The following is a 26,134-nucleotide window of genomic DNA, read 5'->3' as shown; positions in this document are numbered from 1 at the left end:
TCATACACATTCATTCACCTGCACCTACACCCACACTGAACCAGAGCACTAAAATACAAGGAAACTTTTATTTTCAATTTTCATCAAGAAATTTGCTGTGGTTTTTTATGCTTTTGGTTCTTTTCCTTTTTTTTTTTTTTTCTTTTTTCTTTTCCCACTTTATTTCATTCTAGCCGTGGCTGGAGCCGCTGGGTTCCTGGTATTAAAAAGATGCCAACAGAGGTAGCTGTGTCTCGCCCAGGGGCCCGGCCCACTCTGAATACCCCAGAAAAGGAGAACACAAAATAAACCAACAAAATAAAACCAAAAGGAAGAAATTCAGATCGTTTTCTTCAAGCCTGGCAGGAACCCACAACAGTTTGTGTGTAACAGACGTTACAGTGGGGAAAGCCAGGGCCCAGAAGGCCAGCCCGCCAGCTCCCTGCAGATGGCGCCGGCGCTACTGCGGCATGTCTCTCCAGCAGGAAGGGCACCACTGCCCCTCACTCCCTCCCCTCCCCCAGTACACTGGGGACTGTCCCTTTACAACATGGAAGATGGGCAGAAGGAAGGAGAGGGTCTCTCAGGCCCCCAGGGGAGAAGCTGGGCAAAGGAAAGTGAAGAAAGTCACTGCTCAGCGGTGGAGGTGGTTATCATCATCTGGATGTTCACTGCTGCTGGGCTACCTATATGAAAAGAGAGCCACAGTAAGAATTCAAGACCACATGAATCCACTTGATCCCAAGGGAACTCACTGGGTAAGACTGTCCCACCTGCCCAGTTAGGGACAAAGTGAAAGTTACAAGTTCCAGAATGGCTCTGCTCGAACAGCGGGCTAGAAGAAAAAGGTCCTACCTGCTGTGGAGTAGGTTCAGGTGCTCGGTTTGCCAGGCGGCTGAGAATATTACGCTCTGACATCTGTAGCCTCACAGCAACTGGGGGAATTCGGGCAATAGTAGCTGGGAGTCGAGTCACATCAGCTTTCATGTCACTCAGCAGTTCTTCTAGCTGTTTCAGAACTGCAGAGGGGGGAAAAAAAGGAGGTGGTGAGCTGTGGTGGTCAAGACTGAAAACCTCCTTACCCTAGTGGACCTGCCCCCATGTGCTGGAGTGTTTCAGTATTGTCCTTGGTTACCAGAGTCACTTGACCTAGCCTCCACCATGCTCAAGTTCCTATTCCTCATACACCAGTTCCAACTGTCTATAATTGTATTCTATGCTTTTTAAAGCCACCTAACCCTCACTGTCCTTTGCTCCCTATTGTCTCTATTTCTTCCATTTCTTGAGAGCTTATTCTTGTCTCCTTTTCTCACTTTCCTCATCTTTTGGAGCTATCTCCCTCTTTCACAATGGCCTCCTTTCCCCATTTCACCCTTCCACCTCCTTACAATGTGTTAACTTTAATTAGAAACAAAATGCTGAAAGGGGTCTAGAATTTGATGGGATCTTAAATCACCCGAAGTTACTTCTAAAATATCCCAGATGACACTATATTATTCTGCTATTCTGCTTTGCTTTCCACTTTCAACAACTTGAATATGGTGAGTTAAAAGAGGCAACAAATTACTGTCCTTGACTGTCTCTAAGATAATAGCTTCCCAAGGAGGAAAGCAGATCTCCAGCACATCCTAAGCTCCCAGGGGCTCTAAAAAAGGTTTTGGAAACAAGAAGTAAATGTGTGTTAGGGAGGGGCAGAGGAGGAAAGACACTGAGTCAACAGGAGGCAGGGGAGCCACTGGCTACCTTTGTGCAGGACCGCATTGGCAGGCTTGTTTCCTGCCATTGACTCCTTGGACAGGTGCTGATGACTTTCCGCCAAACACTCCACCTCAGCAAAGCGGGTGTTTAGGGCCATGGAAGGGTGAGAGGGGTCCTCTGACATATTCAGGTAAGCTGCCCGGCGCAACTGTTCCTCAATCACCAGGGCTTGTTCTAGGAGCTGGACAAGGGATAAAGAGGAGATGGGAGTTGGACTGACACTTTGCTTATTTCTGATGGGCCTCTCAGATCCTATAAAGACCCTTAGGGACGGCTCACACACACTCAAGCAGTTCAGCATTACACTGCTTTTTTTTTTTTAATCCCTATTAGAGGATCACATTTTTAAAACTCTTTACCCTTTATTGAGTCATTCACAAAAATGATAAAAACTCAATTCAGAAAATACAGAATGCACAAAGAATTAAAATCAAATAATTCCCACCACCTAGATACTATGAACATTCTGAGGTTTTTCTTTACATATATATCTTTTGCATAATTGAGATTATATATATATATATATATACACCTATGTTTTCACTCAAAGTTACTAAGTACCTTCCTTTACTATTAACTGTACTTTAAAAGATGATTCTTAATGGTTGCATGGTAGTCCATCTCACAGATATACCTACCATATTACTTCAATTGTTTTACTCTTTAAACTTATTTTTGTTGTTTCTTTTGTCTCCATCTCACTCCTTTATTTCCTTCACCAATAGGTAACCCTTCTAATATGCTTACTGTCTTTGTGTGGATGTTCTTGAAGACTGAGTATTGTTTCGTTCCATGTGCACAATTCTAATTTACAGAACATCTTCTGTACATCTAAAATGCTTTTTCTTCCTTTTCCCACAACATATTTTTTTAAAGGTCCATTTATGTTGTTATATCACATGCATTTTGTTGCTTCTGCTTAGTGCTCCATAATGTGAATCCACATTTTACCCATCCATACTCCCAATGTCAAACAATGGTTGCCTCCAGGCCCCACCGCCAAAAATCACGCTGCAACAAACTCTTGTACCTGTCGCCTGATGGAGCTGTGTAAAACGTTCTTTGAAATATAGTCCAAGAGACAGAATGTTGATTCAGAAGTTATGAGACTTAATTTGCTCAAGTATCCACTGGTTCTTAAAAAGAATGAATCCATTAGGGGTCAGGAAAAAGGACAGTATAAGAATAATGGGTTGTTGTTTCTTCCACAAGACCTGGCTCCATCAGGGCCTACTAATTTATCCCCAAACAGACCAAGCATCTACCTTCAATCTATATACTGTCTCCTTAACCAACTCCTTCCTCCAGCCCCTATGAGCTTTCTCCAGTATCAGTCCTTGGCTTGCTGTTCTTTTAAAGCACTCTCCCAAGAGATTTTTCCTCTCCTAGCATTAGCCAGCGTCTCTATGCAAATGACTTGATGCTTTTCAACCTTGTAGCTCAAGCACTGATTGTTCTGATACCACTGGTGTATGAATGACCACTCTTTGATCCCACTTGTTTATGGTAGAAGGGGTAGTGGGAGGATTATTTACTTGTGAGAAACACCAAATGACTCATCTAAAATTGAACTTATTCTTTTCTACAAAGTGTTCTCTCTCTACACTTCCCTGATCTGCCAATAATAATTTAACTTTCTCAGTGACTTAAGACTCAAAACTTAAGTTATATTTGGAGTTCATTCCTTTTTATCTCAAATCCAGTTAGTCAGGAGTCAGCAAATTAAGACTGGGGGCCAAATCTGGCCTGCTGACTGGTTTTTTACATTTTTTAAATGGTTGAAGAAAAGTCAAAATAATAGTTTGTGACACTTCATAAAAATTATATGAAGTTCAAGTTTGAGTGTCGATAAAGTTTTACTGGAACACATTCATACTCATTCATCACCTACGGCTGCTTTTTACACTATGACAGAGTTGTATTTGCAACAGAGATCATATATCCCCACAAAGCCTGAAATAGTTACTATCTGGCCCTAGAAAAGGTCTGCTGACCAATAAGTCAGTAAATTCTATATAATTCTTTTGATAAATCCTTTATCTTATCCTTTTCACTTTCCACAACCAGTATTGCAGCCCAGCCCTTACTACCTCATGACTTTACGATAGTTTTGTAATTTCGTGAATGTCCTGTTTCCATTTCCTTTAGTCATATCAAAACTTTCACAGACCTTCAATGGCTACTCATTAACTGTAGGATAAAGTCCAAACTCTCTTATCTGGTGCCCAAAACCCACCTATTGACCTCTAGCCCTTACATCTTTCTCCTACCTCCCACCATCACCGAACCCAAGTGTTTTCTACAACTCAACTGGGCTAATTTCTGTTTCCTGTGTCTCTGCCCAACCTAATCCCTTTTAGTTCCAATAGCCTTCTGTTTCTATCCAACAATCTCTATTACATTCATCAAAACTTAGTTCCAATAGCACCTTCTCCATAAAGCCATTCGTGAACTCTCTGTACCCCACCAGTCCCCTCTGGAGAACTTTCTTATGGATTCAGCAATCTCCCTCCCAATACCCAGAATGGCATTCATTTAAACTGAAAACTCTTTGAGAACAAGCACCACATCTTATTTCTGTATCCCTGTGCCACTCATTGCTTGGCACATGTTTAAAGATTAATGTATGTTTCTTACTCCCCCAGTTAAACTCCACTTACAAGCCACATGTCTTGTCTTCATAGTATCTCGTTTTGATAGTCTGCATACAGGTGCCCCTAATACAATTTGCTAAATGCCTAAGTAAGACTTCCTTTGTTCTTGGGCTTATTAGCCCTATTGATTCTGAAAATGGTATTCTTCCTTTATATCTACTTTTCGCATCTACCTCACCCCTTACCCACACAGGTATTCAGACTCAGAAAAAAAGTACCACCAGCCCACGGAAAACCCTACCTCTTCAGAGATCCAATTCAGTCCACCTCTGTATCTTTCCTGAACGCTCCAACCTACGGTGTTCTCCTCAACACACCCACTGCACTAGTCTGTGTCATTCATTAGACAGTCATCTTTAGCCCCTGAACAGCTGGTTAATTTTCTAGTCTGTATATCTTGATCTCTAATATTTAAAATACCTGGAGGCAAAGCCTTTCATGGAATACAAGTAGTACACAGAACACAATAAATAGTATGGATGAATGAACAGACTCCCTCCACTTTGCAGTCCCTTCTGCACTTTAAGGGCTGTCATTTCAACACAGTATTCGTTCCCCATCCTGCTCACCTTGAACCTTCGGGCTAGAAACTTATTCTTGATCTCTAAGAAATTGCCACGGTTCATTTCACCCTTGAAAGGCTCATTGAGGATGGCATAGCGTGGGTCATTCTGGATGTCCTGCCACCGGGCATAGCCGTGGCTATTGGAAAATTGCTCAGGAAAAATGAAACAAGGAAAGTAAGAACCTCAAACTGTGAGACTTTGAAAAATCTTCACCGAGAACCTCTCAGCCTAGACTCAGGCAAAGGATACTTTATGATGCCAGCCAGCAGCCAGTAGTCATGCCTTCGATGCCAGATCTCGTAAGTCTTCTTGGTGACTGTGGCTGCCCGCTCCTCATTCTGCCAAAGGGAGTGCAACTCTAAAGAGGAATTTAGGGGAGATTAGGGAGAAAAAGAAAGGCAAATATCTGTGAGAATTCAAAAAGCTATTTATTCCTGCCCCCCAGATACCATCTTAATAGTATGCCTGAGGCTTTCTAGTACGGAACCCAAGGAGTATGCAATCAGCCTGGCATTCCCTCATCTAGTAGAAGTGAAGTCTCTGTACATCTTGGTTTCTGACAACCCTAATTTCACCTCAGATCCTTCTAACCCCAGTAGGCCCCTCATTTTCATTACCAGTAAAACCACCATCTGCAATGTTGAACATGAAACGCTGTTTAATATTTTTCTTCTGCTTCTCGTCATTTAGGTCCTTGGGGGTCTCTCCATTCTGAAGCATCACCTCTTTTTTCTCTTCTTCTTCTTTCTTCTCTTCTACAGGATATGCAGAAGAAAAATTTTAGCTTCAGACACAGTGGCCCTTACCCATAGCACTATATATGCTACAAAGTATCATCCACCTCCACCCAGTTATTTCTCACACAGTTGTTTCTCAAAATCAGAAAAAGGTACCACCAGCCCAATGACAACTAGATATGGGGACAAATGGAGTTTTAACTTGGGATAAAATAGCTACATGGGTGTAGACGGGGATGTTGGGGGTTGGAAGGGGAGGGTGTCTCTGAGATAAAGTCCTTGCTTCTATTTTCAGAATCCTTCTAAAACTACAATTACCTTCTCCAAATACCTACCTTTGTCCTCTACCACAATGGGGGTCAGATCTATTGCTGACTTTTCCTCCACCTTCTCCGCATCAGCAACACCTGGAGAAAACAGATGGCATTGAAAGTGCATCTAAAGAACGTCCTCCTTTGTTCCACACTACATCCAACTGGAACAGTCCTAAACTGAAATCTTTATGATTAAAATCTTAAAAGATATCTTAAGAGTTGGGGGAATCCACAATTTAAAATCAAGGGTGCAGGATTCTTCAGTGTGTTACTTCTTCCTAACACCTCTAGAGCTTGGATAGAAGTCCAAGTGACTGTGGTTCACATAGGGATCTGTAGTTCTTGAACATGTGGATACCTTTGGGTTCTGTCTCCATAGGTTCTTCTGTTCTCTCCTTCACCTCTGCCTTTTCCACTTTCTCCTCTCCCTCGGGAGGTTCAACAAGGACCTTTTCATCCTCTGAGGCAGGAGCAGGGGGTTGTGCACACTTCAAAAGGAAAAAGACAAGTTGAAGCAGACAGGCCAACAAAAAGTAAGACTGGGTTTATCCAGTTGCCTTTGGTATGGCACCCAGTTATCCCAACCTCTTACCTCAACAGTAGCCTCAGGGGCTGCAGACTTAACCTCTTTTTCTCCTTCTGCACTCTCTTCTTCTTTGAGATTATTTTCTTCTATTTTTATTCCATCCTCTGCAACCAATAGAAAACAATAAATACGGGGAAAAGGTCCTATAGGGATCAGAGAGGTCATGCCTTCTCAGTCTGTGTTATCTTAAATTGTCCTCTCGTGCCTTTAAGAGCCAGCCCTATACTCAGGACGGCTCTCCTAAACTGAGAGGGGAATCGCTGTGTGTCCTGCCAGACTCCCCTATTAGAACTGAGCACAGGGGAGCAGAGAAAGCACAGGCCAGGACAAAAAAAAAGGGACAGAAATGACAGTACAGGCAGACTTACCAGTAGGTGGGGCAGGTGCAGGAGTATTGGGTTGTGTGTCCCCTGGAGTGGAGGGGGTAGGAGTCTTTGGGGAAGGTGACCCTGGCTGGGACATTTTCTTGTTTTCCTCTACTTCAGCAAGTTCAGGCATACTCCAGCGCCCGTTAACATGTTCAAACTCCTGAACCTATAGCAAAGGGACGTAAGTTGAAGACCTAATTCCAGCTCTAGGCTCCTTTCCTATTGCCCTCCAGTCTCCCCTAGAAACCCCGAACAATAGAGAGAGATTCAGGGCTCACCTTTTTGCGAATTAAGGACATGACGCCAATCCTAGTAAGGACATGCTGGCGAGACAGGCCTTCTCGGGGAACACCATCAGCAAAGGTCTCAGCCCCATCTGCTCCTGGCTCACATAAATGCCGCATGAAAAGAGAGACGTAAGCCCTATAGTGAACGAGGAGAGAAATGAGTTAAACAGCAATCATGCCAACTCCTAGATCAGATCCTTTCCCATCCCAAGTTAGGCGTTATCCCAGACAAGAACTATGGCTCCATCCCAAAGTAAAGCCCACCATTGCCCTGAAGGCTCCAGAGCCCATGCCATGCCTCAGGTTCTCTTCTAGAGAAGCTAGAAACACAAAGAACCCTATTTATTACTAAGAGCTTTGCCTGCCAAAATAGCCATTTCTCTGACAGGCTGGGCTAAGGCTATAGAATGACCAGAGATTAGAAGCCTTTGCTCTGTATTAGTCATTCTAACTCTCAACTTACTTGAACTCTTTCTCTGATTTGCCTCGCAGATCTCTAACAAGCCACTGAGTGGTAAAAGCATCCTGAGGTGGCATCCCATATCGCATGATTGCATTAAGAAAGGCTTTTCGCTGCCGAGCATTAAAACCAAGTACCTAGAGAGAGAAGGAACCTATATGAGAGGGAGCAGGTCTTACTCCACCAAAGACCCAGAATCAGCACTCATCCACCCCTCCTTAGAATCATACAGCACTTACTTCAATATTCCCACCAACACGGGCCAACAGAGGAGGCAATGGCTTATCTTTATCATTCCGCAGGCCCTTGCGACTGGGCCTACGGGGAGCTGCAAGAAAAAAAAGGAAGCATGAGTGACACTGGTAGGGGTATTAGACAAAATAATATTTAAACGACCAGCAGAAAGTCATAGCCCTCACCTTCAGATCGTTCATCAAAGTCTTCATCACCTTCCTCTGAGGCCACTGAATAATCGGACTGGTTGTCGGACTGGTCGTCCTGCCAATCTGGAGGGAGAGAGGGCAGATGAGCGGGGCCCACTGCTCTAGTGGAACGGCCCATGGGTGGGGGGCGGGGCCGGCCACACACACCTCGGTCCTCCTGGGAGCCATCATTGTAGTTGACCTGTTTACGGATTCTTTTTCCTTTGCCCAGATTTCGGGCCAGATCTTCTTGCTGCTGCTCATAATGGTGCCGCAGCAATTTCTCCCAGTAGTCAGGATCCACACTTTCTTCCTGTTTTATGATTTCCCGTTCTACCTCCTCTTCCTCCTGGGACAGAGGGAGGGCCAGGACTCAGGGTTGCTGAAGTCAGCACCATCAGCTACCCCTGGTCCTCTCACAGTTCCCATTCTGCTAGCTCCTTTTCATGGACTCTGAAACACTTGGTTTGCCTGCTTGGACCTAAGAACTTAAAAGAAATTAAATTGACAGGACATGGCTCCTCATAATTATGTATAGATCAGTTAACATGAAGAAAAACGTGGATAGAGCCATTATCACAAGAGAAGAATGAAGAGATAGTGTGCTTTCTTCCAACCCTTTTTACTAACATATACATAGTTGGGAGATAGAAAAATGTAGAAAAGAGAGGTGAGAGCCTTAGCAAGACAAAATAGAGATGCTTCTGAAATCCTGAGATTTTAATGAGATAAAATAGAAAGGCCATAAGCCCTTCTGTTCTTCTAAACTTCATAAGAGTTTACCAACTATGTACGAAAAAGTAATTTATATATATACACACATATACACATATATATCTGTATATATCATCTTATGTCTCTGTAATGTTTATGCTTCTCTGCAAGTCATATTTTTTCAGACATTTCAGGACCATTAACTGATTGCCATATCCCTTACGTTAGAATTAAATTGCTGCCAATAGCATAATATTAGAAACAACCTAAATATCATCGTGGAACTAACTAAGTAAATGTTGGAGTTTGGGGTGGGCAAAATGGGTGAAGGGGGTCAAAAAGGCACAACGTAAAATAAATAAATCATGGTCATGTAATATACAGTACGGTAACTACAGTTAATGATACGGTACCGCATACTGAAAACTGCAAAGAGAGTAGATCTTAAAAGTTCTCAACACAAGGAAAAAAATTACTAATTGTATGGTGACATGTTAACTAGACTTGTGATCCCTTTCACAATATACACACGAATAACAAACTATGACATTGTCTACCTGAAACTAACATTATGTCAATTATCTCAATTTCCAAAAATAAATAATGGTACTTCCAAACAAGGACATACTATGCAATAAAAAAAAAACAAAAACAAAAACAAGGTGGGGGAGCTCTTTATGTGCTGATTTAGACTATTATCTTCTACATTTATTAAGTAGACAAAAGCCAGGTAGAGAACATTGTGTGTAAGAAACTTTTATGTTTAAAAAGGAAAGAAAAAAGGTGTTTATTTATGTTATGTATAGATGGATATATGTGTAACTTGCATGTATATAAAATATTTTAAGAAAGAAATACGAGAAACTTAAAACATCAGTTATCCCTATGGAGAGAACTGAGTAGCCAGGTAGAAAAAAAATTATCTTTTTATCTTTTGAATTTTGAACCATGTGAATTTTTAAATATTTAAAGTAAACAGCAGCTATACCCACTAATAAAAAGGCCATCTGTATACCTGTGTAATCTTTAGTAGAGGTTATCAATGAGAGGCAAAGTATCACCTCTCCCTTCCCAACTACTTAGCAAGTGCTGCCCCAGTTGATCACTTTTATATATGCAGTTACTGCCTTGGCAGGAACATGGAGCATCTTTAGGAGAGCAATTTTGATAGAATCCGTTCTATAGACCTACATCAAACTTTTCAGCCACTTATACATAACCAAGTTAGTAGCAGCTCCTTCAAGAACAAAGATAATAGGTCCTATAAGAAAAACAGAGCAAAATGGATACTTCTAGATTAGATGGGAAAAGATAAGGTTAAAACCACCAGAAACCTATCTATATCAATTCAAAGAACCCTAAGCTAAGTGTTTTAAAGAGGACCAGAGGAAAAACCAAATTTTTTTTTCATTTTATCATTTGAGGAAAAAACTATTACATGGAAGCCACGGATTTTATCACTGTTTTAGTATTTTTTTACTAAAAAAGACCAAAAAGGAAGGAAAAAAAGGGAAAACAACAATTCTGTTTTAAAAAGCACAGGGAAATGGGCTGTCTAGTTATGTGTCTTATTTCTGCCTTTTCTCCAAAGAGACTTGCGATAACAAACAAAAGTTTATTTGTAGGGTTAATAAAATCTATAAAAGAAAATGAGATTCTGATAAAGAACTAACATAATTGGTTTTCATGTGAAATTTGGCTATGAGTTTCCAGACAGCCATGGCAAAGATGAGAATATAATTGGTCATATATTACAGTATTTATTTTCAAGGGAAAGAGATATATATCAATTCATCAATGTACTAATTTACCTATAGATGTTTTCTTCCAGTCTCAAATACCATCTTGGTCTCAGTTCCAATTTTTGGACCAATCAAAAGCACAGCATTTCCTTGGATTCATACTCACCCCCATCTCCTCTTCCCGTACCACATACTGGGCCACTTTGAAAGAGCTCAAATATTCATTCATGCCCTGCAATTCTGTGTCTTCAGTCTCATCCTGGTTACGGTCCAACAGTCGTTCAATGGCCTTATCATCATAGTGGATAACACTGCTATCCTCTCCCTCTTTGTTATCTCCTCCTATAAAGAATCAGGGGTCCATACCCACAATGTCAGCTTCAGCAGCTGACATTGGAAAAAGCAAGTTCCACAGGACCCCAGGTCCAAGTCCCAGGACCCCAGGTATCAAAGATACCCTTTAGAAAGGTCAAGCCCCACATCAAAACAAGTTCTTGACTTGCTCACCTCCATCTGTGGCTTCATCTTTGAATAGTTCCTCAGTGCCAAACTTGAGGATGTCATCAAGCTCCTGTTTGGACATAGATCCAGTCTTGGAGCCCAGCCCAGGCCGAACCACTAGATGTGTCAACATCATCTTCTTCTTTGCCACCTGTGTAATACGCTCCTCCACTGATGCACGGGTCACAAACCGATAGATCATCACTTTCTTATTCTGCCCAATACGGTGAGCTCTGCTAAAAGCCTGGAGTTAGGTACAAAATGAAGGCAGAAAGTGAGATAACCACATTTTTCTGCTTCGATTCTTGCCTTGACTTCCACATAAGCTAAATCCAGCACAAGGCAGGAGCTGCAGCTTGCCTTCATATAAAACATCCTTTTGCACCCCTGCCCCAGACATCACCCTCTATCATGATATCCAAAACAAAATCCTAACTAGCCGAAACTCTCTGGCTTAAAATATACTACAAAACATAAAAAGAAGCTATTATTTTCCCCTGAAACAACTAATACCAGATGGTGGAACCCTCAATTCCAGTAAGTTACTGTACCAGGGCTGCTACCTCTACTCACCTGGATGTCATTATGGGGGTTCCAGTCAGAGTCATAGATAATAACTGTGTCAGCAGTGGCCAGATTGATTCCAAGGCCCCCAGCACGAGTAGAAAGCAAGAAACAGAACTGCTGAGCACCTGGTGCTAAGAAAGGAACCAAAAAACACCATTAAAAGTGTCTTCTGAATTCCACTTAATAAATGTGAAAGAAATATCAGAAATATAAAACTTCATCAGGCAAATGCATGGTAATAATCACTGTAAGCAAGGTCCATCAATGGATACAAGGTCCAGGAAATCAGTGTGGAAGTTTAAAGACAAACAGGATATTACCAGAGTCTCAAATACCTCTCTCAAAATATTTACTAATCGCAATGGGAAAAAAGAGTAACTACAGTGGAGAAACTGAGCAGATACCACCTGAACAAGTGTTCAAGGTTAACATCACCAACAATGGGACATTCACATCGTGTCCCCCTCTCTTCCCTAATATGACACAATGAAAAGGACAAAGCATCACTTCTATTGTATTCTTGTCCAAAATGTCTAACCTCAAGGTAATCATGAGAAAATAGACAAACCTAAACTTAAGAGACATTCTACCAACTAACTGGTAACTGTCATAGTATCAATGTCATGAAAGAAAACGAAAGAGGGTGAGGGGACCAAAAAAAAAAGGAAAGCATGAACTGTCAAAGATAGGGAAAGTTACTTAACAACTTAATGCTCTGTGGGATCTGGGACTGGATCCTGAAACAGGGAAAGGACATTAGGGGGAAAACTGGTGACATTCAGTTAAGGTCTATAGTTTACTTCACAGTATCACACCAGTGTTAACTTCCTGGTTTTATTAATTATACTGTGGTTATACAAGTTATTATCAAGAGAAGCTGAGTGAAGGGTATAGATGAACTCTGTACTATTTTTCAATTTTTAAGTCCAAAATTATTTTTTAAAGATGATGTAGTGGCTACTGTGACAAAGTCTGCCACTAACATGCAATTAAAGCTTGGATAAGTCCTGGTCCCTCTTGAACCTCAAGATACGACGAGAAAAGGGTAAATAAAACCCTTCTATCTAGTGAAAGGACAAAGATTCTAAAGGAAAAAAAATCTCCTAGGAATAGTCTAATACATTCTTTCAATCAAAACATTCAAAAGAGTCTACAGCAATGCTACTCTGAACGTGCCCGATCTCATCTGATCTTGGAAGTTAAGCAGGGTTGGGATTTGTTAGAACTTGGATGGGAGACCACCTAGGAATACCAGGTGCTGTAGGCAGAAAATAAATAAATAGATAGGGTGAGTGGGTGGGTAGATATCTAGGTAGATAAAAAGACATTCAAAAGATTTACTCTTCCATGTCAACCAACAGACCCAAAAGAATTACATAGAAAAGCAAATGCATAAGAACAAGTGACTGGTCCAAAGACACAGTGAATAAGGATGCCCGGATCAAAGCCACTCCCCTTCTCTCATACCATTGAAGCGGTCAATGGCCTCTTGACGCATGTTCCCAGTAATTCCACCATCAATACGTTCATATTTATAACCTTCATGTTCCAAGAAATCCTCTAGCAGGTCCAGCATCTTGGTCATCTGGAAAAAAAGCAAGTTTAATTATAGGAGAATCAAATGATAATCCCTTCCCTCATGTCACTGAAAGCTATCTACTGCTATCCCATAAAGCTCCCAGCTCAGTCCACATAATACCTGGGAGAAGATGAGTACACGGTGCCCACCCTCCTTAAGGTTCTTGAGCATCTTCTGTAGCAGCAATAATTTCCCAGATGCTCTGATTAGGGCACTCCCATCATACATGCCATTAGGCATCTTAGGGGCTTCCTGAGGAAAGAAAGAAAGAAGAAAAAAACATTGAAAGAAAGCCCAACAGAGCAGTTCCAACCCAGGGAGGAACAACAGATGGCACAATATACCATTGCAGCCACAGGGAAGAGATATGGGTGGTTGCAGCACTTCTTAAGATCCATCACCACATTCAGCAGAGAGACCTGGTTGCCACCACCCCGAGCATTGAGAGCTTCAAAATTTCGAGTGAGGATATACTTGTAGTACTTCCTGCATGGACGAGAAAGATATGTCAGATTCAAGAGTCTTCACATGACTCATAATGCAGTCCCCAAATCTGAGATCTTCTTTCCAACATACCTCACTTTGGGACTACAGACACCTAACAAGCACCATCATTTAAATAAGGTATTTAAAATAAGGCATAACTAACTACATAAGAACCAAGGGCTCCCGCTCCTGGCAACAGGTGTCTTTAGGCCTTGCTTGTTCCTGTCACCAGATGCCTTGAAGCAGAGTGTGGGGAGGAATAAGAAATACTTTGCAGACTGGCAGATTTTTCTAACAGTATTTACAAAATGAAGTCAATAGTCTGTCCCTCTGACTCACTTCTGCATAGGGCTTAGCTCCACACGCACAATCAGCTCTGTCTTGGAGGGCATATTCTTGAACACATCAGCTTTGAGTCGCCGCAGCATGTGAGGCCCCAGCATGTCATGCAGTTTTTTAATCTGGTCTTCCTTGGCAATGTCAGCAAACTCCTCCAAGAAGCCTTCCAAATTGCTTCAGAAAAAGAAAGGAAAACGTTGGAGAGGAACAAAGGAAGAAAGGACAGTGATATAGAAAATGGGCAACAGGAAGATCAGGAGAATTATGAGCCTTTTATGCATAAACACACACTTACTGGAACCTCTCAGGGGTGAGAAAGTTGAGCAGATGAAACAGTTCTTCTAGATTGTTTTGTAATGGAGTCCCAGTCAGCAACAGCTTGTGCTGGAGTGAGTAACCATTTAAGACCCGAAAGAACTGGTGAAACAGATGGAGATAGTGGAATTCAATAAAAAGAGGGCTCCAGTGTATCTCTGCAGAACTCCAAGCTGTTTCACTGCCCATAGTTAAGTCCCCCACCCCACAACTCTATCTTTTAAGGTCTGGCCACCATGGGGTATCGCTAAGGAAGAAAGGCAGAAACCAATTTTCCCTTTCCTCTCTCCTGTTTCCCCTTAATGAGTAGGTGGTACTAAAAACTAACACTAGAGGCTATAATCTCCCTTTCTACCCCCTCACCTTAGACTGATTGTTCTTGAGCCGATGGGCTTCATCCACGATAAGGCAGGCCCAGTCAATAGAGCCCAAGATAGCCATGTCAATGGTGATCAACTCATAGGATGTCAGCAGCACATGGAACTTCACAGATGCCTCTTTCTGCACAAGATGGCAACCTGGTCACTAATGTTTAACTCCTCCAGTGTCATCCCTCCTCCTAGCTGTCATCCTTTTGCTTCACTCCAGGGACCAAGTCACGAGGAGGCAAACTAAGCCCTTAACAACGCCCCCCTGAGGTTGGTTCCCCTCTCACTGAGATACCTTCATGCGAGAGGCCTTCTTGCCACCTCGAATGGCATTGTCTTCGAAGGAGAACTCATTCTCTCGGATGATGGCCCGGCTGTCTTTGTCACCCACATAAGTCACCACATACATATCTGGAGCCCACATTTCAAACTCCCGCTCCCAGTTGATGATGGTAGAAAGAGGAGCACTCACTAGGAAGGGGCCTTTGGAATGACCCTTTGAGGAAGAAGAGAAGCAGAACAAGGACTAAGGGCCCATCCCACTGCAACCCCAGCGCCCACCTCTACCCCTGCCCCAAAAGCTAGCCCAGGACTGGCATGTGGACTGCTGCTCCTACCCTTACCTTTCTCTACGTATGAAAACACCCTACCCACACCTTTCCAAAAAGCCATGCCCGCCATCATAGACAGCTCAAAACCTTACCTCTTCTGTTAAGTCTTTCTATACTAATTCCACCCACAGTTCTGCTGATCTCGACATCCATCCATCCCCCAGTACTGAGGCTCTATGCACCCATCACTAATTCTACCCATGGATCAATTCCCTCAAATCTTTCTCTGTGTATGTGTGTCTATCTATCTTACTTCCATTTAAGGTCAGCTATAAATTGTTTCTTCCTTTTACTCTCTCCTCAGAGTGTAAGAGGAGACCACAAACACAAAATACCCACATAAAAATCTAACAGCCCCAGCTTTCCTACCTCCTTATAGAGAGAATAGAGGAAGACAGCTGTCTGGACAGTCTTCCCAAGGCCCATTTCATCAGCCAAGATGGTGTCCGTGCCCTGAGCCCAGGAGAAGCGCAACCAATTCAAGCCCTCCATTTGATAGGGGTGCAGGGTTCCACCTGTGGCATCCAGGTACTCTGGCTGTCGCTCATACTTCACTGTTGGCTGAAAGATGGAATAAAGAAGTCAAAAGCTGGCAAGGAATTGACCTCTGAGGAAAGACACATCATAGCCTCCCCAAGCAACATATTAATTTTGCCAGTCAGGATCCACCAGAAAAATAATTATATATTTCCCACCCCCAAGATTCATCTTTTTAACCTTAACCATCCTCATATTACACACACACACACACACACACACACAAAACAGGAATTGAGCCATGAATTAAGGGTAGGAAGACCCAGTTCCAACCTAAGTTTCATAAAAGCTTGGTTTGGTTCTATGATCTTCCCCTCCCTAGATTACATGTCCCCAATCATATAAAACACCACCACCCATATTTTTATTTTCCCGATTAAAAGTAATTCTAGTGTTTTCTCTGATTTACAGAAATGTGAACAAGTCGGCAAGCAGACTTCATAAAGCATTCTCAGCTATCGAGTTGTTACTAGCACCATCATTAGACTGGAACACTATCCAATGACCAGTGTCCTCCCTCTTCCGCCCCAACTCACATCAACTGTTGGAGTTTCAGGAGGCCTCTCCAACTTCCTCAGCTTCACCTTCTTGAGTTTCTTGCCTGGTCGGCCTTCCTCACCCCTCATTAACTCCCTAAAGAAGAGAGATGTCACACCACTGTCTAGGGTACTTCTCAGTGAGAAGTGATTTCACTCCGCACCAACGTCACTCACCTGTGATTCCAATAGCTCTGCTTAAACAGATCATAGTCCTGTATCTCCACATCTTCGCTCTCCCAGGATGCCTGATCATAGGGCAAGTCTCGCCACTTGATTAAGTAGTGGACATGGCCCTTCTTATCCACACTACGAGGAGGGAGAAAACCTTCAGAGCCAGAAGGCCACATTCCTTCCTCTCCTTCTAAGTCAGCCTTGCTCGCGAAAACTGCCAATAACGTACGTCCTAAACCAGACCCCTACCTATGCCACACACCACATGTAATCACAGCCTCTACTACATCGGTCTTTGGACCAAAAACGATCTCTAATGTATAGGTTCCTATGGCTCAAATCCCAGGGTTCAGTCAGTTAATAACAACATATTGAGTGTGTGTCTCTTCCAAGCATAAGTAATTGATGACATCCATTTTTGTAATCCCTTTGGCAGGAATCTCCCCGTAGATATGCTGCCTACTTCTAGAATGCCCAAGACAACCACACTCTGGCCCAGCTCCACTAGTACCTGTGGTTGAGAATCCGGTGGATCATCATCCACTCAGGTTTTATCCCATAGCGATAAAAGCGTTCCTCCATCTCTGCAAATTTAGGGTCCTTGTTCTTTCGCTTTCGACTCTTCTCTTCATCACCACCAAAGTCCCCAGAAGGTGGCTCATCCATATCATTCTTCCGCTGATAATTTCGGAACATCACTTGACAGTGCAGCTCCAACTGCAAGCAGAAAGAGAAATGTCACCAAGGAGCTACAGTCACTCCTTCCACCCAAAAGACTGTGTTCTCATTACCCTCTTTGTTGTAGCCCCCATATCTCTAGCCTGTCCATGTTTACCTGCAGTTCAGACACCCAGGAGCAGTGCCAATAAGACATGCCTTGCCATTTCACAAAGAACTGCCGCTCTGGCCGCCCTTCCAAGGGCTTGGGGGAGGGAGTATTGGGATCAGCATCTGGAGGCCGAGGCACTGGTGTGGGAGATGGTGGCTGACCCCACTTCCAGATTAGAATCTTCTGGACTTTGCCTTTAAGAGCTGGACACTAAGAGAAAAACATGATCCAACACCAAATCGTTACCATTGAGAGGAAATGGTACAGCCCACAGCCTCAATCTTATCCAAGGATTATTAAAATCTCATTGCAAATAAAACTAATCCCAGGACCCTTCTAGGGAAAGAGTAAAAGAATTCCCTCTCCATTTCTGGACTTCCTCCAGGATTTGTGTGACACGATCACTCCTATCTGCTTAACAGAGCCAGTAGCTAGACTTCACAATGACCCAGAACAAGGAAGCATAGAAAACCCGCAGACGTGGAGCCCAGAATGCTTCTCTTAAGCAATCTGAAAGCAGCAAGTGGCCCTTTAAAATCATTCTAAACCACCAAGACACCTGGGCTGGATGTCAAGACAAAGATGAATGTTCTGGGCTAGAATATTGCTCCATTCCTCTTAAGAGAACTAGTGAAGCATCAACTCCTCTGTTCGAAGTTAGTCCTATATTTTCCCAGGACAAAGGTATCTCAAGACAACATGAGGAAGGAAAGTGCCTGTCTCAGGGCTAGAAGGTCTACAGTTCTCCAATGACCTCTCCTGCACCTCAGCCTCATGATGCCTACATATAAAAAGGGTAAACCCTTCTCGCATCCCCCACCCCAGTTGGAATCAGTCACTCACTGTACAACGAGGACAGAGCCACTCGCCGTTGGGAATCTCTGGAAGTGGGGGGTTTAGGCAGTGGATGTGGTAGGAAGAAGGACAGGTGTCACAGCAGAGTAGCTCCCCGCCATCCTTGCAGACCCGACAGAATTCCATATGGTGGTCATCCTCCTCTTCAGGGTCTCCCCCAACCTCTTCCAGGATCTCCTCACCCTCTGAATTGTCCTCTTTAGCCTCCCATTGGATGCCTTCCTTCTCCTGCAGTAAAGGACCAAAGAGTCAGATTATTACCACCCCCCCACCCACCCACCCAAGTCTAAACAATGCTCGTTTCTTTGAAGGTTTCCCAAAGCCCACACCAGCAATATCACCATTTCTACTCCCATCCAGGCCCCCCAAAAAGCTTTATCACCCCGCCCTTCCTCTCAAGGGTCCCAAAGGGCCACAGTGGCCAGGTACTCACACAGTGTGGGCAGCTCCACTTGCCCTCAGGAGCCTTCTCCATATCTGGATCCAGGCAGACCATGTGGTAAGCTCGGGGACAGGTATCACACAGGATGATCTCGCCACCTTGCTGGCACACCTCGCAATAGTCCTGGTGGTCTGTCTCATAACCATCCACAGCAGTCACCTCCTCCTCGCCTGGGCAAGGAAGAGGGAAAGCCCAGTTATTAGAAAAAAACTACCTCCCCCTCCCCGCAAAAAAACCTCACCCCCGATCTGTTTAGGGAGATTCTTCCCCAGTCATTCCCACCCCAACCAATCACATATAAATACAAAAAAGAAACACACCTTTCTTTTTCTTTTTAGTGGTTCGGAGTTTCTTGCGGCTGCGGCTACTACGGCTGGTGGAACCATCGGAAACAGAATAGCTATTGATACTGGCATCATCAAAGTCAGATTCCACATCTAAGTCATCATCCTCACTCTGGAAGAATAAAAAAAAAATAAGGATAGAGGTTCAAGCCAAGACGAGTGATAGAGAAGGAACTCCCTCTTACAAGGGTACCAGAATCCCAGCAAGGACTGTTGTATATGGAGCCTAGTTGCCTTGTTCTGTGGCCAACTCCCCACATCTTATGCACCTACTGTGAAGGCTAGATCCTGACATAAGGTAACATCCTCTCTACTAGATATGGCACCCTCACCAAAGGGATGGGTTGGGCTCTTACCGAGGATCTCTTGCGCTTAGAACCAAAACCTCCCAACTTGATTTTCAGGGGAGCCACTTTCTTGGGTTTAGGCTTCTTGGCATCAGGTACACGAGGGCTGCCCTTGGGCTTCCTCCGAGCATTGGGACCTAAAATTGAGAGAGCAAGTGAGATCATACAATCCAAATACACGTCACAGGGCAAAAGACAGGGGACATAATAAAATTTTCTCCACCTAACTTGGCTTCCTCATGTTCAGCTTCCCAAATTTCCCTCCTAAATCAAAGGTTCATTCCTCCCTCTTGTCTTCCATCTTTGGGCTGATGACAGCATTTCCATGCTTTCTCTATCTTCGCCACCCTAAGCCCATACTAGTCTCCCCTCCCATCAAGTCCTACTTCACCTTTGCCCTCCTTGGTCTTGGCCTTTCGGATAGGCACCTCCACAGGGGGAGGAGGTGGTGCAACTTCAGTGGCTGTCACCATGCTCTCCACCACGGCCACGGCTGCTGCTGCTGCTGCTGCCACTGAAGCCCCAGAACTTCCTTTGAAGGGGTTGTTGGTGCTGAACTCCCTCCACTTTGCACCCAAAACCATCATCATCTTGGAGACAGCAATCTTGGGGTTTTTGGCAGCAATAAGGGGTCTGGTGGAGAAATGGAGAATTAAAAAAAAAGAAAAAGTTTAAGAATATGAGAAAGACAAATAAGAAGAGGTTATAGAAGGACTCTCCCCCGCCTGCCCCCAAGACCCTCCTGTTTACCGGACAAACTGGCTGAAGGCCTTGTAGTTGGTGAGGGTGCGATAATCCTCCTCTGAGAAGACATGGTCAATGTCTTCCATGCCCCAGTCTTCCAGGAGCTGAGCAGATGATTTAGGCTCCTGCAGATACAGCAAGGTCAAAGACCTGACTCCTAGTATCCACACTTGCTAAGGGAATTTGAGTTGAAAGTAAGGTTTGCAAGACCAAGAGAAGAGAGTTGAGAGGAAATTAGTAAAAACAGGTGGGGAGAAAATGTTCTAAGGGACAGAAGAGTGTCTGGGAAACAAAGGACAGAGATTAACAAACAGTACAGAGAAAAGGATGGAGGTCCAGGTACCTTTGAATCATCATCATCGTCATCCTCCTCCTCCTCTTCCTTCCGCTTGGATTTGCTCTTCTTTTCTTTCTTAGGTCCAAGCTTCTTTTTCTTTTTCTTGCCAGGAGTATAGTCGCTGCCCTCACTGTCTGAGCGCAGAGCCACCTCTTCTTCCTCCTCCACAAACTCCGGCCCCTCCCCAGAGCTGTCCCCCAGCTGCCGGCATAAGAGCATACGCTGGAGCAGGAAAGGGGGGGAGAGGGAGACAGACACACACATGCTACACACATGCTGACCTCAGGACAGTCTTGAGGCTTGCCCCCAGGACCTGGCCCGCCACTCCAGAGGAAGAAACAGACCCCCCTGCAGCCCTTCAACCCTTCTCAGCGCCCCTCCCTTCTTCCTTTTAACTCCCCATAACACCCAGTCACTCACTCACCTCCTTTTTTTGGCGCTTGCTCTTAGGGATTTTAGGGTCCCGAGGTTTCTTAGGCTTTTTCTTCTTCTTGAGCTTTGGAGTCTCTGCTTCTGACAAATCCTCTTCTGGGTCCTCTTCGTTTTCTACATATATTTAGCAAAGAAAGGTAGGCCGGGAAAAGATCAATAGCAAAAGGTTAGAGCCTAATCCAGAGGCTTTAGACGTTATTCCCCCACCTCTTGTCCCAGATTCCACTGAAGAGACTGCTATACTCTCCACAGAAGGAAGCTGAGACTCAGGACAAAAACAAAGAGAGAGCTGTATAGACCCAAAATAGGCCTGCCAGGCCAGACCAGGCCCACCGCGGGCAGCTGTCCAGACTCCTGCCTCCTCTCCCTCATCCCTAACAGGAGTCTTCTATACGCTCATCTCCAGTGCAGCTAAATCAAGCTGCTAAGAATTAACCAAATAATAGAAATAGGTCCAGTCCTCCCATAACTGGCCACCAAGTGGTCTATAAATCAGGGAATAAGAATGAAAAGTCCTACCCAGATGACAAAAACTATAGCATACACGTCACCTCATTCCCAAAACGATATTAGTTCAGGGGTCCCAGAAACCACACCTTTCACCTACTCCTTTGAGTCATTCCAGCTCAAAACAACCAGAACCTCCAAACCCCAGGTTCAGTTGCCAGTTCAATCTCATACCCACTCCGAAACATAATTTCCTTTTCCCATTTCCAGCTCTCCTGTTCCTCTCCAGCTTCTCCTGGGTCAGTAGCCTCTTCTCCCCAGGGGCCCAAATCAGCCCAGCTGTCACCATCTCCTCCGCAACCCCCCCATCCTCCTCCCATCTGGCTCCACCTCCTCCCCTGGCTGGAAGCACACACAAAGCCTGGGGTAATACTGAGAGCTCCTGGGCAGGGATAGGTGGGAAGGGGCACAGAGGGGGAGGAGAAGGCCAGGAGGCAGGTTCCTTTGTAACAGACATTCACACCAGCACACCAGCTCCCTCCTCCTTCCACTCTCTCCTTCTTCCCAAGCCACCCCCGCCCAAGGAAGGGGGGAGTAGAGAAGGGAGTGGTGAGAAGGAGGAGTGCCTCACCCACTGAGGAGAGGGAAAATGGCTCCTGACCGCAGAAGCCAGCCCAGGGCACCCAGCTGCCAACATAGGACAGACAGGAAGTGGCGGGGGAAGGGGTGGGGTTGAGAGAGGTAGCTGGGGAAAGACTACCCTCACAGAAGACTTCCCAAATTATTACCTGGCCCCAGGTCCAAATGCCACCTCTCCTAACACTTCCTCTGGGATGACACAGTTCTCAAAGGGCCATGCTAACATCCAAGGCAAGAAAATCCAAGATAAACATGAAGGAAATACTATGAGAGAGACTAGGTTACTCTCTCAATCATAATTATTTTTCCAATCATCAGAGCTAAGATTTAACAAAGGCTCAGTGGAGCTATGGTAAGAGCATACAACTTTCTCCTCAATTCTGATACCTAATTGATTTAACTTGAGGAATGGGAGCCCATAATAAGTCTCTGAAACTCAGTTTCCTCATCATCCCCACCCACAGTCCAGGCCACACATCCTAAACCACCTCTTGCCACCTATCCAACATATGGGAGTCATGGTCACACCAAGAAAAAGAAGTGGTGTACAACAATCTGCTTTCTTCAGTCCTACACATGCTCTCAGCTTCTGACCAACAGAACTAGACCTAAAATGCCTCTGGCTCCGCCTTTCCTGAGCAAGGCAGATACTAAGGAACATGAGACATTAGGCTGGACAAAGCACTATCGGCCTCCCCCCACTCAGCCCAGGATCAGGCCAGGCACAAGAAAGCCCCTCCCATTCCCTTGGGAATGGAACACCAGCCTGGATCTCACCAGAATCATTTTCGTTAAGAGATTCTCCCCAGCAATCCTTGTGTTGTTCTCCCCTTCCTCAATCAGCTACACCTCTAGGTTCTTCCTCTTCACCACCTCCTTAAATGCTAGAAGTATATAGTTAAGGACAAATCCAGGGAGGCAGAGGGTATTCTCTCCCACCCACAAAAGACTCCCAAACTTCTCAGGCAGATAAAGTACTGACATGGCAAGCAGCAAACTGGCTAAGATATAGTGGAGGATTTGGGAAAGGGGCAGGAATGGGGTGTGGCAAGTGGAAAAACTGGGTCATGCTACAGCATGGGGCAGAGTTCATCTAGGGAGGCCGCATGGGCACCCAGTCTACACAGGGGCAGCCCCAGACCAAGGGGCCAGTGGGAAGCCAAGATATGCAACCAACACTGGAGAGCACTACTACTTCTCATGTCCCTCAGAAAGGATAGGATCACCACCACCCTAGGCAACAGCACAGAAACCTGTCACCCTGCCCCACACAGGAGACTCAAGCCTAAGTGTTCTTAACCCAACAGCTGAAGACACAGTAATAAAACTGAACCCTCTCCCAAGTGGCCTCAAGTTGAAGTGAAAATTTGCAACTTATGTGGAAGCATCTCTTTCCCAGACCACCTCAACTTGCCGCTAGAGCTTAGAAGTCAAATATAAAAGGTGTCCCATGGAAAACAAAAAGAGGACCAGCAGGCTCCAGAATGAAAAGAAAACTGTAAGTGGAGAGAATGAAGAAATAGCACGTAGAAAAAAAACGAGCTAGTAAAAATGGTCAAATAAGTAGGTGACTTGGCTGGGGGCTCTGAAGAAGGAAAGGTGAGACATCTACTTAAAAAGCATGACATCAATCATCATTTGAGGGTAAACAAGGGCTACTCCAATCAGGTAGAGTGATTACAACCATACGGGTTTGGCCAGTTCAGGGAGCCACCCCAAAACAGATAGCACAACCCCCAACACACCTACACAAACACGTCATACCACCAGCCCAAACCCCAGGCTACCTGTACAGAGGCAGAGAAGCCTCTGGGAAAAAAAGCCAGGATTATGTCCACTTGCGAGTGGAGGGGGTGTATCCAGGGTGTCATCTCCCTTCTTTTACCCCTCCTGGTATATCCTTCAGGCTATTACATCTTACCTCTAGCTCCCATCATTTCCCTGGCTCCAAACGTTACAGCAATCTGCCTTGTTAAAAGCGCTATAGATCCTAGCTACCCAGCGCAATTCAAACTTCACATAGTTGAAAGAGCACAGAAAACAGGTAACTGATCAGAAGCTAAAAATAATCAGATAGAGAGTAACCAGCACTCCCGCTTTCCTTTCCCCAGCAGCAACCACAGGATCTTAACTAACACAGATGCCAGGCTGGTCTCATCAAATAGCAATCCTCAACCCTCTTCCCCGCCCACCACCACACAACCTCCAGGGGTCCCAGCTACCTGCATTCCTCCAAGGACCCACACAAGGTAATGTGCCTGCCAGCCCAAAGAGCTCCCTCAACTGGGAACTGCACAGCATTCCTTAAGACAAACAGTGCAGCAAGCTTGCATCTCGGTCCGTGGAGCCCAGGAGGCACATGGCTTCCGCCCCGCTCCTACAAAAGCTCCGTAGAAGGGAACCACTCCCTTCGGATGCCCTCCACCTCAGGCTCTGCACAGAGAGAGAAGAACTCACTCCTGCCTCACCGGAGTCACTAGGGAGGGCACAAATGCCTCCTTCCTGCCCGGGGCCTTAGGGGAAGATGTTACCTGGGCGGGGTGGGGGCAAGCTGTTGTTCAAAAGTGCATCCATATCCTCCTCCTCGCTGCCTGCCGAGCAGGGGGACGGGGAGCCCAGGCCCGACGCCATCCCCTTCCGCTCCCGGCCAGGGAATTGGCCCAGCTGCTCCTGCCTGCGGCCTGGGGCCCTCTACACTGGCCCGAGTCACTGTGCGGGGGAGGGGGGAAAGAGAGAGAACAGTCAGTGACGCGCAGTCCCCCTCCCCCACCCCACCCGCTCTTTCCGCCCACCACCACCACCGACCGGCCCCCCCCACCCCAACCACCCTAGCGGGGCACCCGAATCACTCAGGCTGAACTTAGTTCCACACTCCTCGGGGGCCGCCCGGAAGTCGGTTCCCCCACTGAAGCCCCCCAGATGAGAGGCAGCGACGCCCCCGAGAACAGGCTGGTGGAGGCGTGGGGAGGGGGTAAAGCCAGGCTGGACCGAACGGGGTGTGACTGGGGGAGGAGGGTCTGAGTGGCCGCGGCGCGGGGGGGCCGGGGGAGGCGGCCGGCGGCGAGGCGCTCGGGGACACAAGGTCACTTGGGGGTGGGGGGGCGCCTCCCTGCGCCTGGGGAGGGGCCAGTGCCCAGACAGGGCAGCTCTCCAAAGGCTCTCCTCTGGGACAACTCAGGTTCTCCCAAGGAGCCGCGGGGACGAGGGGGCGTGGAGGCTCGGGTGCTCGGGGGGCTGCAGGGAAAGACTTGGGGGTGAGAGGGCTCCCACCTGGCAGGGGGTCGGGCCACGTGTCCCGGGGGGCAAGTGAGCAGAGGGCGTGGGGGCGGGCGCCGGGCATTGTGGGAGACCAAGCCCGAGATGGGAGTCGCGGGGAACCAGACTCTGGCTGGGCTGGGCTGGGCTGGGGCGGGGGGAGGGGGAGCTAGGCGCCCTGCAGGGAAAAGAGAGGAAGGGTCCGCTCCTGTGAGCAGGGGGCGGTCCGCAGGTCCAGGGACGCCTGAGGAAGAGGCAAGTGGAGGGATGACCCTCGGGGCTGGCCAAGCTGAGAAGGGCGTCTCTTTGAGAACCCCGCGCTCTCCTCACCCCAGAGCCGCCGCAGGTCGCGCTGGGTCCGGCCTGGTGTCACTCCCGCTCCGGCTCCTCCTCGCCACGGCCGAAGGGGGGAAAATGGCTCCGGCTCCGGCTTCGCCTCTTAAAGGGCCCGAAACACCGGCCGGGAAATCCCACCGCACAGGCCCCGCCCCCCACGGACAGCCCATAATAACCTCAACCAACTCCAACCCCCCCCTCCACTACCGCCACCCTCCTCCCTAGGTCTCCCGGGCAACCCCCGCCCCCTCGTCGCTCAGGCAACCTTTGGCCACGCCCCCTTCGAGCGCGCGCGTGTCACCCAGGCAACCACCCACCTCCTGGCCATCCCATAATACACATGGACACCCCCCCCCATATACAAACACACACACATACTCCATACACATATATGCCAGGATAGTTGACATCTCATAATATTGCAGACCTTTTGCAACTAACCCTTCCCCCCAGACATCCCATAATAGCCATCCTTTGCCAACTTCTTCACTCTTGGCCCTAATGCTAACATCCCATAATAATTCGTC

The 26,134-nt window shown here is 46.0% G+C and overlaps 1 protein-coding gene, 1 non-coding gene and 1 pseudogene across 11 annotated transcripts; 1 reads left to right on the top strand and 2 right to left on the bottom strand.

Moving 5' to 3' along the window:
- Nucleotides 1–101: 101 nt before the first annotated feature.
- On the bottom strand, nucleotides 102–25,754 carry CHD4 (chromodomain helicase DNA binding protein 4). 10 transcript variants are annotated; one of them, XM_011365858.2, is made up of 40 exons: nucleotides 25,602–25,754; nucleotides 24,548–24,725; nucleotides 20,923–21,044; nucleotides 20,505–20,720; nucleotides 20,168–20,286; nucleotides 19,809–20,050; nucleotides 19,427–19,554; nucleotides 19,047–19,182; nucleotides 18,718–18,896; nucleotides 18,273–18,512; nucleotides 17,436–17,639; nucleotides 17,112–17,317; nucleotides 16,604–16,735; nucleotides 16,427–16,523; nucleotides 15,723–15,914; nucleotides 15,038–15,238; nucleotides 14,738–14,875; nucleotides 14,355–14,476; nucleotides 14,060–14,233; nucleotides 13,579–13,720; nucleotides 13,355–13,486; nucleotides 13,123–13,240; nucleotides 11,662–11,786; nucleotides 11,095–11,332; nucleotides 10,754–10,929; nucleotides 8,300–8,480; nucleotides 8,129–8,215; nucleotides 7,949–8,037; nucleotides 7,713–7,846; nucleotides 7,241–7,385; nucleotides 6,963–7,128; nucleotides 6,601–6,698; nucleotides 6,367–6,496; nucleotides 6,030–6,101; nucleotides 5,575–5,712; nucleotides 5,207–5,315; nucleotides 4,961–5,093; nucleotides 1,720–1,918; nucleotides 835–998; nucleotides 102–665 (listed from the first exon to the last, which is right to left on the bottom strand). In XM_011365858.2, exons 2-40 carry the CDS (start codon nucleotides 24,645–24,647, stop codon nucleotides 648–650), a joined length of 5,742 nt encoding a protein of 1,913 aa, XP_011364160.1. In that variant the 5' UTR covers nucleotides 24,648–24,725; nucleotides 25,602–25,754; the 3' UTR covers nucleotides 102–647. The 10 variants fall into 10 exon arrangements, with proteins under 10 accessions (XP_011364160.1, XP_011364161.1, XP_011364162.1 ...); XM_011365859.2 differs by having other exon boundaries at nucleotides 1,723–1,918; XM_011365860.2 differs by having other exon boundaries at nucleotides 8,300–8,477.
- On the bottom strand, nucleotides 6,785–6,924 carry LOC111743568. The gene has a single exon (XR_002781786.1).
- On the top strand, nucleotides 12,804–12,922 carry LOC111743605 (annotated as a pseudogene).
- Nucleotides 25,755–26,134: the final 380 nt, after the last annotated feature.

The sequence above is a fragment of the Pteropus vampyrus genome, unplaced genomic scaffold (assembly GCF_000151845.1).
Source record: "Pteropus vampyrus isolate Shadow unplaced genomic scaffold, Pvam_2.0 Scaffold116, whole genome shotgun sequence".
Taxonomy (NCBI): Eukaryota; Metazoa; Chordata; class Mammalia; order Chiroptera; family Pteropodidae; genus Pteropus; species Pteropus vampyrus.
Note: the sequence above shows the minus strand (reverse complement) of the source record. Positions and strands in the feature narration are given on the sequence as shown.

Bases quoted from the DNA above. Each gene is read 5' to 3' on its own strand.
- CHD4 (XM_011365856.2), bottom strand. From the start codon at position 24,647: ATGGCGTCGGGCCTGGGCTCCCCGTCCCCCTGCTCGGCAGGCAGCGAG. The intron at 17,318-17,435 runs GTAAACATGGAC...TTCTGCTTGCAG, and splicing joins CCTGGGTGTCTGAACTGCAG to TTGGAGCTGCACTGTCAAGT. The intron at 16,736-17,111 runs GTACTAGTGGAG...CCCTCCTCGTAG, and splicing joins CACCGGATTCTCAACCACAG to TGTGGATAAGAAGGGCCATG.